Source organism: Bos indicus x Bos taurus, chromosome 10, assembly GCF_003369695.1.
Source record: "Bos indicus x Bos taurus breed Angus x Brahman F1 hybrid chromosome 10, Bos_hybrid_MaternalHap_v2.0, whole genome shotgun sequence".
In the NCBI taxonomy this organism is placed as follows: domain Eukaryota; kingdom Metazoa; phylum Chordata; class Mammalia; order Artiodactyla; family Bovidae; genus Bos; species Bos indicus x Bos taurus.
This window is the reverse complement of record NC_040085.1, coordinates 75,981,294-75,994,121: the sequence shown is the minus strand read 5'-3', so window position 1 is coordinate 75,994,121 and position 12,828 is coordinate 75,981,294. Positions and strand designations below refer to the sequence as shown.

Here is a 12,828-nt window from a genome sequence, read left to right as displayed (position 1 = left end):
TGTATTCTCTGTATTAGCCAGTCTCTCCAGTCGGTCCTGTGGCCTCATTTCTCTGTACAGAAAACAGGAATCAAGACCATCCCCAAGAAAAAGAAATGCCAAAAAGCAAAATAGTTGTCTGAGGAGGCCTTACAGATAGCTGTGAAAAGAAGAGAAGCCAAAAGCAAAGGAGAAAAGGAAAGATAGACCCATTGAATGCAAAGAATAGCAAGGAGAGATAAGAAAGCCTTCCTCAGCAATCAATGCAAAGAAATAGAGGAAAACAATAGAATGGGAAAGACTAGAGAAGAAAATTAGAGATACCAAGGGAACATTTCCTGCAAAAATGGTTTCAATAAAGGAAAGAAATGGTATGGACCTAACAGAAGCAGAAGATATTAATAAGATGTGGCAAGAATACACAGAACTGTACAAAAAAGATCTTCCCCACCCAGATAATGATGATGGTGTGATTACTCACCTAGAGCCAGACATCCTGGAATGTGAAGTCAAGTGAGCCTTAGGAAGCATCACTATGAACAAAGCTAGTGGGGGTGATGGAATTCCAGTTGAGCTATTTCAAATCCTAAAAGATGATGCTGTGAAAGTGCTGCACTCAATATGCCAGCAAATTTGGAAAACTCAGCAGTGGCCACAGGACTGGAAAAGGTCAGTTTTCATTCCAATCCCAAAGAAAGGCAATGCCAAAGAATGCTCAAACTACCATACAGTTGCACTCATCTCACACACTAGTAAAGTAATGCTCAAAATTCTCCAAGCCAGGCTTCAGCAATATGTGAACTGTGAACTTCCTGATGTTCAAGCTGGTTTTAGAAAAGGCAGAGGAACCAGAGATCAAATTGCCAAGATCCGCTGGATCATGGGAAAAGCAAGACAGTTCCAGAAAAACATCTATTTCTGCTTTATTGACTATGCCAAAGCCTTTGACTGTGTGGATCGCAATAAACTGTGCAAAATTCTGAAAGAGATGGGAATACCAGAGCACCTGTCCTGCCTCTTTAGAAATCTGTATGCAGGTCAGGAAGCAACAGTTAGAACTGGACGTGGAACAACAGACTGGTTCCAAATAGGAAAAAGAGTACATCAAGGCTGTATATTGTCACCCTGCTTATTTAACTTATATGCAGAGTACGTCATGAGAAATGCTGAGCTGGAAGAAGCGCAAGCTGGAATCAAGATTGCCGGGAGAAATATCGATAACCTCAGGTGTGCAGATGACACCACCCTTATGGGAGAAAGTGAAGAAGAACTAAAGAGCCTCTTGATGAAAGGGAAAGAGGAGAGTGAAAAAAATTGGCTTAAAGCTCAACATTCAGAAAACGAAGATCATGGCATCTGGTCCCATCCCTTCATGGCAAATAGATGGGGAAACAGTGGAAACAGTGGCTGTCTTTATTTTTCTGGGCTCCAAAATCACTGCAGATGGTGATTGCAGCCATGAAATTAAAAGATGTTTACCCCTTGGAAGGAAAGTTATGACCAACCTAGACAAAATATTGAAAAGCAGAGACATTACTTTGCCAACAAAGGTCCATCTAGTCAAGGCTATGGTTTTTCCATTGCTCGTGCATGGATGTGATAGTTGGACTATAAAGAAAGCTGAGGGCCAAAGAATTGATGCTTTTCAACTGTGGTGTTGGAGAAGACTCTTGTGATTTCCTTGGACTGCAAGGAGTCCATCCTAAAGAAGATCAGTCCTGGGTGTTCATTGGAAGGACTAATGTTGAAACTGAAACTCCAATACTTTGGCCACCTGATGTGCAGAACTGACTCATTTGAAAAGACCCTGATGCTGGAAAAGATTGAGGGCAGGAGGAGAAGGGGACGACAGAGGATGAGATGGTTGGATGGCATCACCGACTCGATGAACATGGGTTTGGATGAACTCCGGGAGCTGGTGATGAACAGGGAGGTCTGGCGTGCTGTGGTCCATGGGGTTGCAAAGAGTCTGACAAGACTGAATGACTAAAGTGAACGGAAGAAAACTCATTGCTTTTCAGTGTAGTTTTTTTCTTTTTGTGAGAGTGGGAGTACAAGATCTACATGTCAGAGTGGAAATTGGAAGGGTACCCACTGTGCAATTTGTATGTTTTAAGTTTTGTGTAGATGCTTTGTGGCTTAGCAGAAGCCACAAATGATCTTTACCAATGATCTTTACCAAGATCATCAATCTTGGTAAACGTCCCACATGCATTTGAAAATAATGTGTATTCTACAGTTTTTGAGTATAGTATTTTATATATATCAAGGTCAATTTGATTAATATTGTTTAACTCTTCTATGTCTTTACTTTTTTTGCATGCTTACTCTTGGTAAACTTCTTCATGTATGATCCTGGATTTTTCTTTTTTTTTGATTTCTCAACTCTTGCTCCATTATCTCTCACTCTCAACATATGCTTTGTATGTTTTGAAGCTATGCTGTTATGTGCATATAAAACACTGTGGAATGGTCCCTGTTTTTTTAATCATATACTGGATGTTTCTCTACTTGATTTATACCTTTCTATTACTGTCAATATTTTGTCAACTTTTAATAAGATTTATTTTTATAATGTTTACATTGACTACTTTCTTTACTTTTTACTATCCACATGTTTTATCTTTTGCTTTCAGCCTTCCATAATTACCTTCATATTAGATTTGGCTTATTTAGTAAAGAAATCACAACTGAAATAGCAAGTGTAAATACAATCACCCCTGCCTAGTTTAGGAAACTCAATAGTAACTCTTCAGGATCAACCCACTTGTACATGTGAAACAGGTGAGTTAAATATAAGTGTAATTGGTATCATTATCCCAGTATAGTTAAAGGTTTTATCATAGCACAGACATTTGTAATTCCTTCAGATTCAAACAGTTGCTCTCAGGTTACTATTGTTGAAGCAATTGAAGCTTTATTAATAAAACTTGTAAGGATAATCTCTGATTTATTACTATTCAGTCATTTGTATTACTGCCAAAAACAGTTGGAAGAATCCACTGTACTGGGGGTTTTGTGAAAAGATATATTATTTTTAATTTATATTTTTACTATAGATCCAACCTCTAGTTAATATAGAACCATTTAGATTTCTTGTTACGTTTGTTAGTGTGGTTTATCAAGGAATTTTCCCATATTGCTAAAATTTTCAAATTTATCGATATAAAGTTGTTTATATGGTCATTGTTTTTAAGTCTTTGTGAGAAGTTGGGCTTCCCAGGTAGCTCAGCTGGTAAAGAATCCACCTGCAATGCAGGAGCCCGCAGTTCGATTCTCCAGGATAGTCCTTGATCATCACTGGTAGGTGTGTGTCAGTTCTTCACAAGGAACTTGGCTTTAATTTTCTTTTCAGTGTTTGTTTTTTATGTCTTTGGTACTCTGTTTTTTAATTCTGCTGTTAAAGATTGATTAGCTGTTATCTTTCAAGTTTTGTGACATTATATCTTATACAAAGTATTTTTAGTCTTTCTCCTTTCCTACTAGTATCCCCAAAGCCAGAAATTTTCATGTAAGCTTTTGCTTTAACTCTGTTATACAAATATAATATGTTATATTTTCATTCAGACCAAAATATTTACAGTTATACATTTAAACCATGTTTGGATCATGGCTGTTCTTTAACTTTGAAGCAAATTACTATTTTCTAGTTTGTTTTTCTTCTTTACACAATTTTAATTCTGCAAGTAAGGAACCTTAAGCAGTTTTTATTTTTAGCATTTGTTAAGACTTCCTTTATGACTGTAAATATTGTCTGTTTTGGTAAATATCATGTGTGTGCTTGTGTGCCAAGTTGCTTCAGTCATGTCTGACTCTTTGCAACCCTATGGACTGTAGCCTGCCAGTCTTCTCTGTTCATGGGATTCTCCAGGCAAGAATACTGCAGTGGGTTGCCATGCCCTCCTCCAGGAGATCTTCCAGACCCAGGGATTGAACCACGTCTCTTATGTCTTCTGCATTGGCAAGTGGGTTCTTACCACTAGGGCCACCTGGGAAGCCTGTTTCAATTAGGTTAATTTGATTAAGTTTGCTTAAATCTTCTACTTAACTCTTTTAAGTTTTGTTGCTGTATTTGTTGCTGAAAGAAAGTATGTTAACACCTACAAGTAGATTTTGAATTTTTCTATTTCTCCTTTTCTATTTTTTCTAATTTTTTCTATTTCTCCTTTTTGTTCTGTTGGTGTTTGCTTTATATATTTCAAAGCTATTTGTTAAGAAGATACAAACTCCTGCTGAATTTTATCATATTGAATATATCTTTATCTCTGTAATGACTTCATCGTTTCTGCTATTAATATGGTTTGTTTCCTTTCTTTTGTCAATATAAATTAGTAAACTATTGTCATTATTTTCAGTAGAAGTTCTTTCCTCTCAATTCAGAGGAAAGAACCTTTTCCTCTGTAGCATATTGAATTAGATTCTGGTTTGCATTTAGAGCCATTAAAGGGCAGTAGGAGTATGTCTTGAGGATACTAGACATGCCCTGGTGGGATAACTTCCCCAGCTGAGATAATCACAGGGTCTCTAGCTAAAGGTGGCTAGGCTTCTCAGACAAGAGGAGTCTAGGCACCTTCCCTGGTAGAGGAATGTCAGGTGTCTTGGGAGGATCTAGATACTCAGAACCAATCCAGTCGACCTGGAACTCCCATTATCAAGGTCAAAGTTTTTTTGTGTTTTTTTTGTCTCAATCAGATTTCCCGCTACAGTCTTGGCAAATCTTGGTATTCAACTTATGCTGTGATTCTGAAACTCCACAGTTAAATTCTGGTTTTCTTTGAAGTTCGCTCTGTGGCTAAAGGAGAGATTTTTTTTTTTTTTAAGTCTCCTGTTATCAGCAATCTGAGCTGAGACCTTAGAGCCTTGAGCCTCATTGTGCAAAATGTCCATTAGAATTTAATACACCCATTCCACCCCTCAGTCTTTGAGATATTTCTAGGCAACATCACAGCCTTCCCTTGGTCCGCCACACACTTGCTTCAATAGGGCACTTCATCACAATCAACAGTGAGGAGAAATTTAACTAATTGTGATGTTATTATGAGCCCATCCCCCATTCAACAGGAGTTCAGCAGTGTGTTAAGGCCATGGACATACCTAAGCGAATCCCAGAGACCCAGTTTATCTCTCTCGGCAGCACTCTTGGTACCAAGTGCTGTATGTATTTGTCAAGATCTAGTCCAGAAAAGAAAAATCCACCAAGAGTAATTACTATAAAAATTCTTGGAAAAGTATTAGAGAGCCAAAAAGGTAAAAAGGGAACACGGAGGTACAGAGAAGTATGAATTACCACAGAGAGTTGCACCCCTGAGATTGTGGGAACGAAGGGAAGAGATGGCGGTTTTCATAACCTAGAAGCTCTCACAGTGGCCTCATAGGTCTGGACCTGGACAGTAGAAGATAGAGCACTACCAGCCCAGGTGATGCTGGTAATTTAGGAACTCAGAAAAGTAGTGTGGAGTTGATAGCTGTACTTCCTCTTAGGTAATATTGAGCTGGTACTGGTTCCTTAGGGACTTGGAAGAAGGTCCGCCAGGACTCTGACACAGATCTAAGAGACAGAGGGTTACTCCTCTCATGGAGCATATCAAACCCGTTATCAGGGAGCTTTGTGGTATAGCCTGAAACATCTGAGAAAGAGATACTGGCTGGCTGGTATGGGTTGCCCACAGTACTGGAAGATGGCTCTGTACATCTGGTTCTGAGCCCTCTGGCAGGGGGCATTGACACTAGGTGCCTTTGGTAGGATTGATGGAGCTGGTTCTAGAATGTGGTAACTGACTCTCAGCACCAGAGCAAGAGACCATTCTGGGTGTACGGGGAAGGTCACTGACAGTAACAGCAGGCAAACAGGAAGAGCCTCTTGTCCTTCCCTTTTGCTTTTTATTCTCCCTCTCAGGCTTTTCTTGACAGCATTTTTCAGGAATCCAGCTAGAAATGGGGAAATATAATGTGCCAGTTCCCATCTCTAGCTCCATAAACAAAGTATAAACTTTAGCGTTAGGACTCAGAAAATAGTTGATAATCAGTATAAGCTATGTCAGCAGAGTTCTGCTAATAGCTTCTGTGGTGACAGGTGATATATAGGAGGTGATAAATGATTTGTGTGATGCTGTCTCGTATTTTCTGTTGTTTTATTATTTAGTTGTGGCTCATTACATTCTTCTCATGACCCTGAATGGTTTGTGACCTAAGTGTAAGAAACCCTGAATTAGCTGTGACTAAAAGTGAGTGGAGACAAAGTAAGATAGAGGTTTTGAGGAGTTGAAGTAGCTGCTGGCATGGAAGAAAGAGTTAATTACTGATGCCGAGGAAGATTCTGACACTACTTGAAGTGCGGGCAATGCTGGCAGGAAGGAGAGGAAGGGCTTTGGCGTGCAGCAGTCCGTCGTATTGAACGGTACAACAGTGACAAAGCCGGGTAGACGTAAAGACCCTCGGGGCTGAAAGTTTCTCGTCACCACGTCCTATTTCTGATGAGATTACTTAATATAAGTTATTTTCCTCTTTACAGTGATTTGTTTCTAATAGTCCTCTTTCACCTCACGCATTTCCATCTTAATGTCCCCAGATCTGTAGCAGATACCAAGGATATCATGAAGGGAGACATGGAAAGGAAATCTGGTCATTAGGATTTGACCTATATCAGAGATGCTTTCCCTTAGAAGTTGCATCTAGTATACTTGGCTTCCAGGAGCTATCCATTAGTTCTGGCAAAGTATCTAGGACTATCCAGATGTTCTTGACATTGTACTACTGAGAGTATTTTTATGCTCTCTACTGTCAACCCCATTTGTGTCTGTGTTTAGAATATTCAGCCACCAGTGTATGTTCTGATGTGTCTCCAATTTTTTAAAATCTGTTGTTTTCAAATGTTAAGGAAATTATTGATACTTTTAACGGAAAGTCAGCAAATGAAGAAAATTAGCTTTTACTTGAGTTAAAATTTATGTTTTCAACAGATATGAAGTAAGTCCATTCAAATTGTGATCTCTGAATCTTTTAGTGAACTGACTCTAGATTTAAATTCTTCGGTCTAACGTTCTCTAGAGAATTCAGCTAACTCACCGTGCATGTAAAATATAGAATGGAATATATCTAAACACAGCCACGGTGAGTCTCTTATGATTGAGAACATGATGCAGCTGGGCTAGGTGCAGAGAAGGCTGCTGCTTCCATGCTGTGATTAGAGGCAACTGGGTTGTTGACTTGTCCCCAGATAACAGTCTCATTCCTATTACTTTGTCAACATAGCTGCCTTCCTTGGAAGGTCCAGGGGTTTTCTGCAGATGAAAGTGTGTTACAAATTACATGTTTGTCTGGATTGGGCTCCCGAAACTAATGAGTCCCTTAAGTGAGACTTACTTTGACTGCTTACCTCAAACAGAATGGGAGCTAGATAAGATGTCTGTAGAAGAGAAGGGGAGATGGAGCAAACTGTCTGAATAAAGAAACCAAAAAATGATGAGTTTTGGATGGGCTGTCCACATGCTTACTGAAGCTAGCAGAGTACCAGTCGACTTTGGGTGGGGAGTAAATTGGGAGTCAGACGTCAATCTTTCTAAAATGAGAAATGTCATGCCAGTGTTCATGCTTAGAGAATAGTATATTAATGAGTCCTTATATTACAACAGGATTCAACAATTACCCATCTATGATGAATTTCCTGCATTTCTTTCCCTGTAAACCTGCTCTTCCCTTATTCCTTGCCCTTACATATATGAGACAAACTCCAGAATTTTATTGATTCAAGCCTTGTCCCAATTGAAATCACTTTCTTTCTCTCCCTCTCTCTCCCTCTCTCCCCTACCCTCTCTGCCCCAACCACCCTCTCCTAGATCTTCTTTCTATTTTCACTTCAGCGTTGCAGCTTTGATGGGCCAGTTCTTCCAGGACACAGATCCATAAAGCTTATCCCTGCACCCTCAACAGCTGAGAGGAAGGAGCCAGACCAGCAGTGCCTGATGCCCTGCCCTCTTCTGTCCTGAGCAGGTGGCTCCATAATGACAGTGGGTGAGGCCCTGGTACACTTCAGAGTCACTCCCCTGCTGCTCTGGTTTGGGGTGTGTCTGTTCATTTCTGGTCACTCTCAGGCCAGGCCCTCCCAGCACTTCTCTTCCCCAGAGTTGGTGATCCCCTTGAAGGTGACTGGCTGGGGCAGAAATGCAAAGGTTCCAGGCTGGCTCTCCTATAGCCTGCGATTTGGGGGCCAAAGACACATCGCCCACATGAAGGTCAAGAAGTTCTTGGTTTCCAGGCCCCTCCCAGTGTTCACCTACACAGACCAGCGTTCCCTGCAGCAGGATCAGCCTTTTGTTCCTGATGACTGCTACTATCATGGTTATGTGGAGGGTGCTCCCAAGTCCCTGGTTGCCCTCAGTACCTGTTCTGGAGGTTTTCGAGGAATACTGCAGATAAATGATCTTGCTTATGAAATTGAACCAGTTAGGTCTTCCGCCACATTTGAACACTGGGTATATAGAATAGACATCAATGATACTCAGTTCCCACGTATGAGATGTGGGTTAACAGAAGAGGAAATAGCACGCCAATTGGAGTTGCATAATTTCACCCTGAAGCAAAGTTCTTACACAGGCTGGTGGACCCACTTGCGGTTTCTTGAGCTGGTAGTGATTGTGGACAATCTTCGATACATTTTCTCAGGAAGCAATGTGTCAGTAGTACAAAATGATATAGCTAATGCTGTCAACATAATAAATAGCCTGTATCGCCCTTTGGCAGTTGATGTAATTTTAACTGGGCTTGAAATCTGGACTGAAATAAACCAAATTGCCACTGATGACATAGAGAATATGTTGGAGGATTTTGCTGTTTGGAAGTTTTTTAACCTTGATAAGCGACTGCCACATGATGCAGCCCATCTTTTCATAAAGAAATCATTTGACCCTACGCTTGGAGTTGCCTTTGTTGCTGGAGTATGCCAGAATCCTCTTAATAGTGGAGTTATGGTTTTCGAAGATGAGAGTCTGTATGCTTTTGGGCTTACTGTTACCCATGAACTTGGTCATAATTTAGGTATGCTGCATGATACTGAATTTTGTGTGTGTGAACTTCAGTTTTGCATAATGTATCCTGCCAGATCGGTAACGAGTAAATTCAGCAACTGCAGTTATGCCGAGTTTTGGGACAATGTGATGAGGAATGGACTTTGTCTCTTCTCTCCTCCAAATCCAGAGAATATCTTTAGGATAAAGTATTGTGGGAACCTAGTGGTCGAAGAAGGAGAGGAGTGTGACTGTGGAACCATAGGGCAGTGTGCACGTGATCCCTGCTGTCTGCCGAATTGCGCTCTGAAGCCTGGAGCTGCTTGTGCTTTTGGGTCTTGCTGTAAAAACTGCAAGGTCAGGTCAGCAGGGACCTTGTGCAGAAAACAGGTCAATGAATGTGACCTTCCAGAGTGGTGCAATGGGACATCGCATCAGTGCCCAGAAGATGTATTTGTGCAGGATGGGATTCCCTGTAGTGACAGTGCCTACTGCTATAAAAAGAACTGTGCTAACCATGATGAACAGTGCAGGGAGATTTTTGGCAAAGATGCAAGGAGTGCATCTCAGAGTTGCTACAAAGAAATCAACACCCAAGGAAATCGATTTGGTCACTGTGGTATCAGCAACACAGAGTACATGAAATGTGAAGTCCCTGATATCCTGTGTGGGAGAGTTCAGTGTGAAAATGTGGGAGTCATCCCAAATCTGATGGAACATTCCACAGTGCATCAGTTTCAAGTCAATGACACCACTTGCTGGGGCACTGACTATCATGTCGGAATGTCCATACCTGATATCGGCCAGGTGAAGGACGGCACAATGTGTGGTCAAAAAAAGATCTGTGTTCACAGCAGGTGTGTCAGTATGGTTCCTGAGCCACAAGCCTGTCAGCCTAAGACCTGCCACATGAAGGGGGTCTGCAATAATAAGCAAGAGTGCCATTGCAACCCCGGATGGGCACCTCCCTACTGCAAGGATGAAGGCAGTGGAGGTAGTAATAGTAGTGGCCCACCGGGTAATCCCCAAGGAGATGAGGAAGGAGAGGGAGAAGAGGAAGAGGAGGAAGAAGAGGCCGAAGAGGCAGAACAGGCGGAAGACACAAAAATGGAAAAGAACACTCACATGTTACTGTGGCTTATTCCTTTGATTTGTTTATTTGTATGTTGCTTCCTTGTGCTTTGTAAGAAGCGTAAAGAGAAAAAGGAGCCAGAAATGATGGAGGAAGAGGATACTGAAGAAGAGGAGACGGAGGAAGAAAGTGACTAAGGCTCCTACTTCATTCACAAAGGAAAAAAAAAAAAAAAAATCCCTGGCTTTTCTTTTAAATAGTAGAGGAGCATTAGGGCCTGTCTGACTGCTTCAAGAAAAATTTAAGGATCTCTTATGGCAGGATCATAAGCAGTAATATTTCACTGAAGGATTCTTATCATGTTCTTAACTTACTCCTCAGTGTGCTAAGCAATATTAAAAGTTCATTTTTTCCCTCTGGAAGTCATTTCTTTATGTTTCCTGAGCAAAGGCACGGGAAAGTCTCATTTGTAACCTAATGTCTATCAGTTGTAAACATCCTCCCACCTTTGTACTCTTAAAATGTCATGTCCAAGATGTGCCACTATATACCCTATTTCTGTTTGGCCTGCTCTTTTCTGGGAATCTGTGCCAGGGAGGGGCCAGTAAAAGTAGCCTGGAATGATGGCTGAAGAGAGAAGGGAGTTTACCTTCTTGTGTGCTGAAAGTTACTCTGTCATTTTGGTAGCCAAGTTTGGTTTTGGATTCCAGTTTTGTTGACTCTGTTAGAATCACCCTCATTCTTCATTAGAAGTACAAGCACCAGTTGACCAGTGATGCTTTGAAAGGTCACTGTTGTAGCTCTGGGGTTAGCAGTGTGGTTCTCCTCTGAGTTGCTGGAGCACCAGCAGCAGTTGGTCACTTGCCCTCCTTAGAAGTCTTGGTCCCTGCTTTGCAGAGGACCTCCTGAAATCACCAGTACTTGAATGAACCAACTTCTTTCTTTTGTTCCCTTGGCCCTGTGGCTGCAAGGTGCTTTCAGTAGTTAGTTCATTGTGATAGTTTGAATTGGGTGGAGGAAGTTAGCTGTACAGATGAGAAATTATACTACTCTTTCAGCCTTGGCCAACCTGGCAGCAAGCTCTGGAATGAATATTACCTGACAGACTAGTCTTGAATTGGGCTAAAATGGCCTGGTCTTCATACTTTCCCCTTGCCCATTCACTGGATGTGGGTGCTCCAGGAAGACCAAGAGCTTGGCCGTGCACCTCAGCAACTGAGGCTGACCCAGAGAGCTAATATCTGGAGGCTCTATGCTGATAATTCCAGCAGCTGGTCAGCAAGACTTTCCTGGAAGGAGGATGAAGGTGGCTGATTTGGAAATTCCACAATCTGACCTTTACACTGCTCTGATCAGCTTTTCTTTCTATATATTTTTTTAATTTTATTTTTTAACTTTACAATATTGTATTGGTTTTGCCATATATCAAAATGAATCCACTACAGGTATACATGTGTTCCCCATCCTGAACCCTCCTCCCTCCCCATACCATCCCTCTTTCTATATTTTGGAACAACTTCTCCGGGATTCTGGCAGGCACCTCTGCCTGTGGGGAACCACAGAAGAGGGAAGTTAGTGGGATGAAGCATGAACCCTACTACTGTGTTGGTTTTGGAGCTGAAGTTGATTGTTACTGCCTCTCTCCACTATGCCTTCTAGTTTCCCTCATCTCTAGAGAGCATTCTGATGGTTTGGGCGGGATATTCACCCTGTGTCATTACCCAGGTCCTTATCTTTAAAGTCCCCGAACGTCTGATCACATTGCCTTTCTCAGGCTGGGATTGCTGAATCTATCCAGTCACAGTCACAGTAGAGCTGGAGGATAAGAAGAGGCACCTGAGACCACCTGGCTTCCACACCCCTGCCCTACCTCCTATGATTAGGCTCAGCTATGCCTGTCAAGACTGTGACCTCTTCTTGCTACTGCAGGGATCCAAGGATCCCCAAATGCCCAGGTGGCAGCTTTTATTTCCACTGGGACTTTAGCTTTGTCCCAAGGCAAAAATATGACCCATTTGGTGACTCTGCGGAGCCAGAGTTGCAGGGGACAGGAAGTACAAAACACACCAGTGAGTCATAGGGAGTGAATGTAAGCGGTGCCACTGCTACTTCCAGCCCCTGGTTGCCAGACCCTTGTCAAGGTCTCTGGCTTAGTGTGTACAGTCCATCCTGGGATGGCTCCTGTGTGAGAGTTCCCCAGGGAGACAGAACCAAGAGGCTATGGAGATTTATAGATTTACCCTTTCCTCAGAAGAGGAAGTCGGAGAAGGTGATTGCACCCCACTCGAGTACTCTTGCCTGGAAAATCCCATGAACGGAGGAGCCTGGTAGGGTGCAGTCCAGGGGATCGCTGAGTCAGACACGACTAAGCGACTTCACTTTCACTTTTTACTTTCATGCATTGGAGAAGGAAATGGCAACCCACTACAGTGTTCTTACCTGGAGAATCCCTGGGGTGGGGAAGCCTGGTGGGCTGCCGTCTATGGGGTCGCACAGAGTCAGACACGAATGAAGCGACTTAGCAGCAGCAGCAGAAGAGGAAGTAAAGTCCTTGGGTGATACTGATTCTTCTTGAAATCTGGTAACTTTAACAGTATAATGGGAAATTAATCCTGAGATATTATGATATAAATTCAATACGCCTTATGCAACACGGTAGAATAAGAGGAAATAACAAGAAAAGACAAGAAACATGAATATAAAAATATACCAAAATAAGCAGGACATACTCATGACACATTGCAATCCTTGTTTCTATAACTGCTCATATGGTTG

At 41.9% G+C, this 12,828-nt stretch overlaps 1 protein-coding gene across 1 annotated transcript; it reads left to right on the top strand.

Moving 5' to 3' along the window:
• The first annotated feature begins 4,279 nt into the window (after window positions 1-4,279).
• ADAM20 (ADAM metallopeptidase domain 20) lies at window positions 4,280-11,170 on the top strand. The gene has a single exon (XM_027552297.1). It carries the CDS (start codon window positions 7,980-7,982, stop codon window positions 10,248-10,250), a length of 2,271 nt encoding a protein of 756 aa, XP_027408098.1. The 5' UTR covers window positions 4,280-7,979; the 3' UTR covers window positions 10,251-11,170.
• The last annotated feature ends 1,658 nt before the right edge of the window (window positions 11,171-12,828 follow it).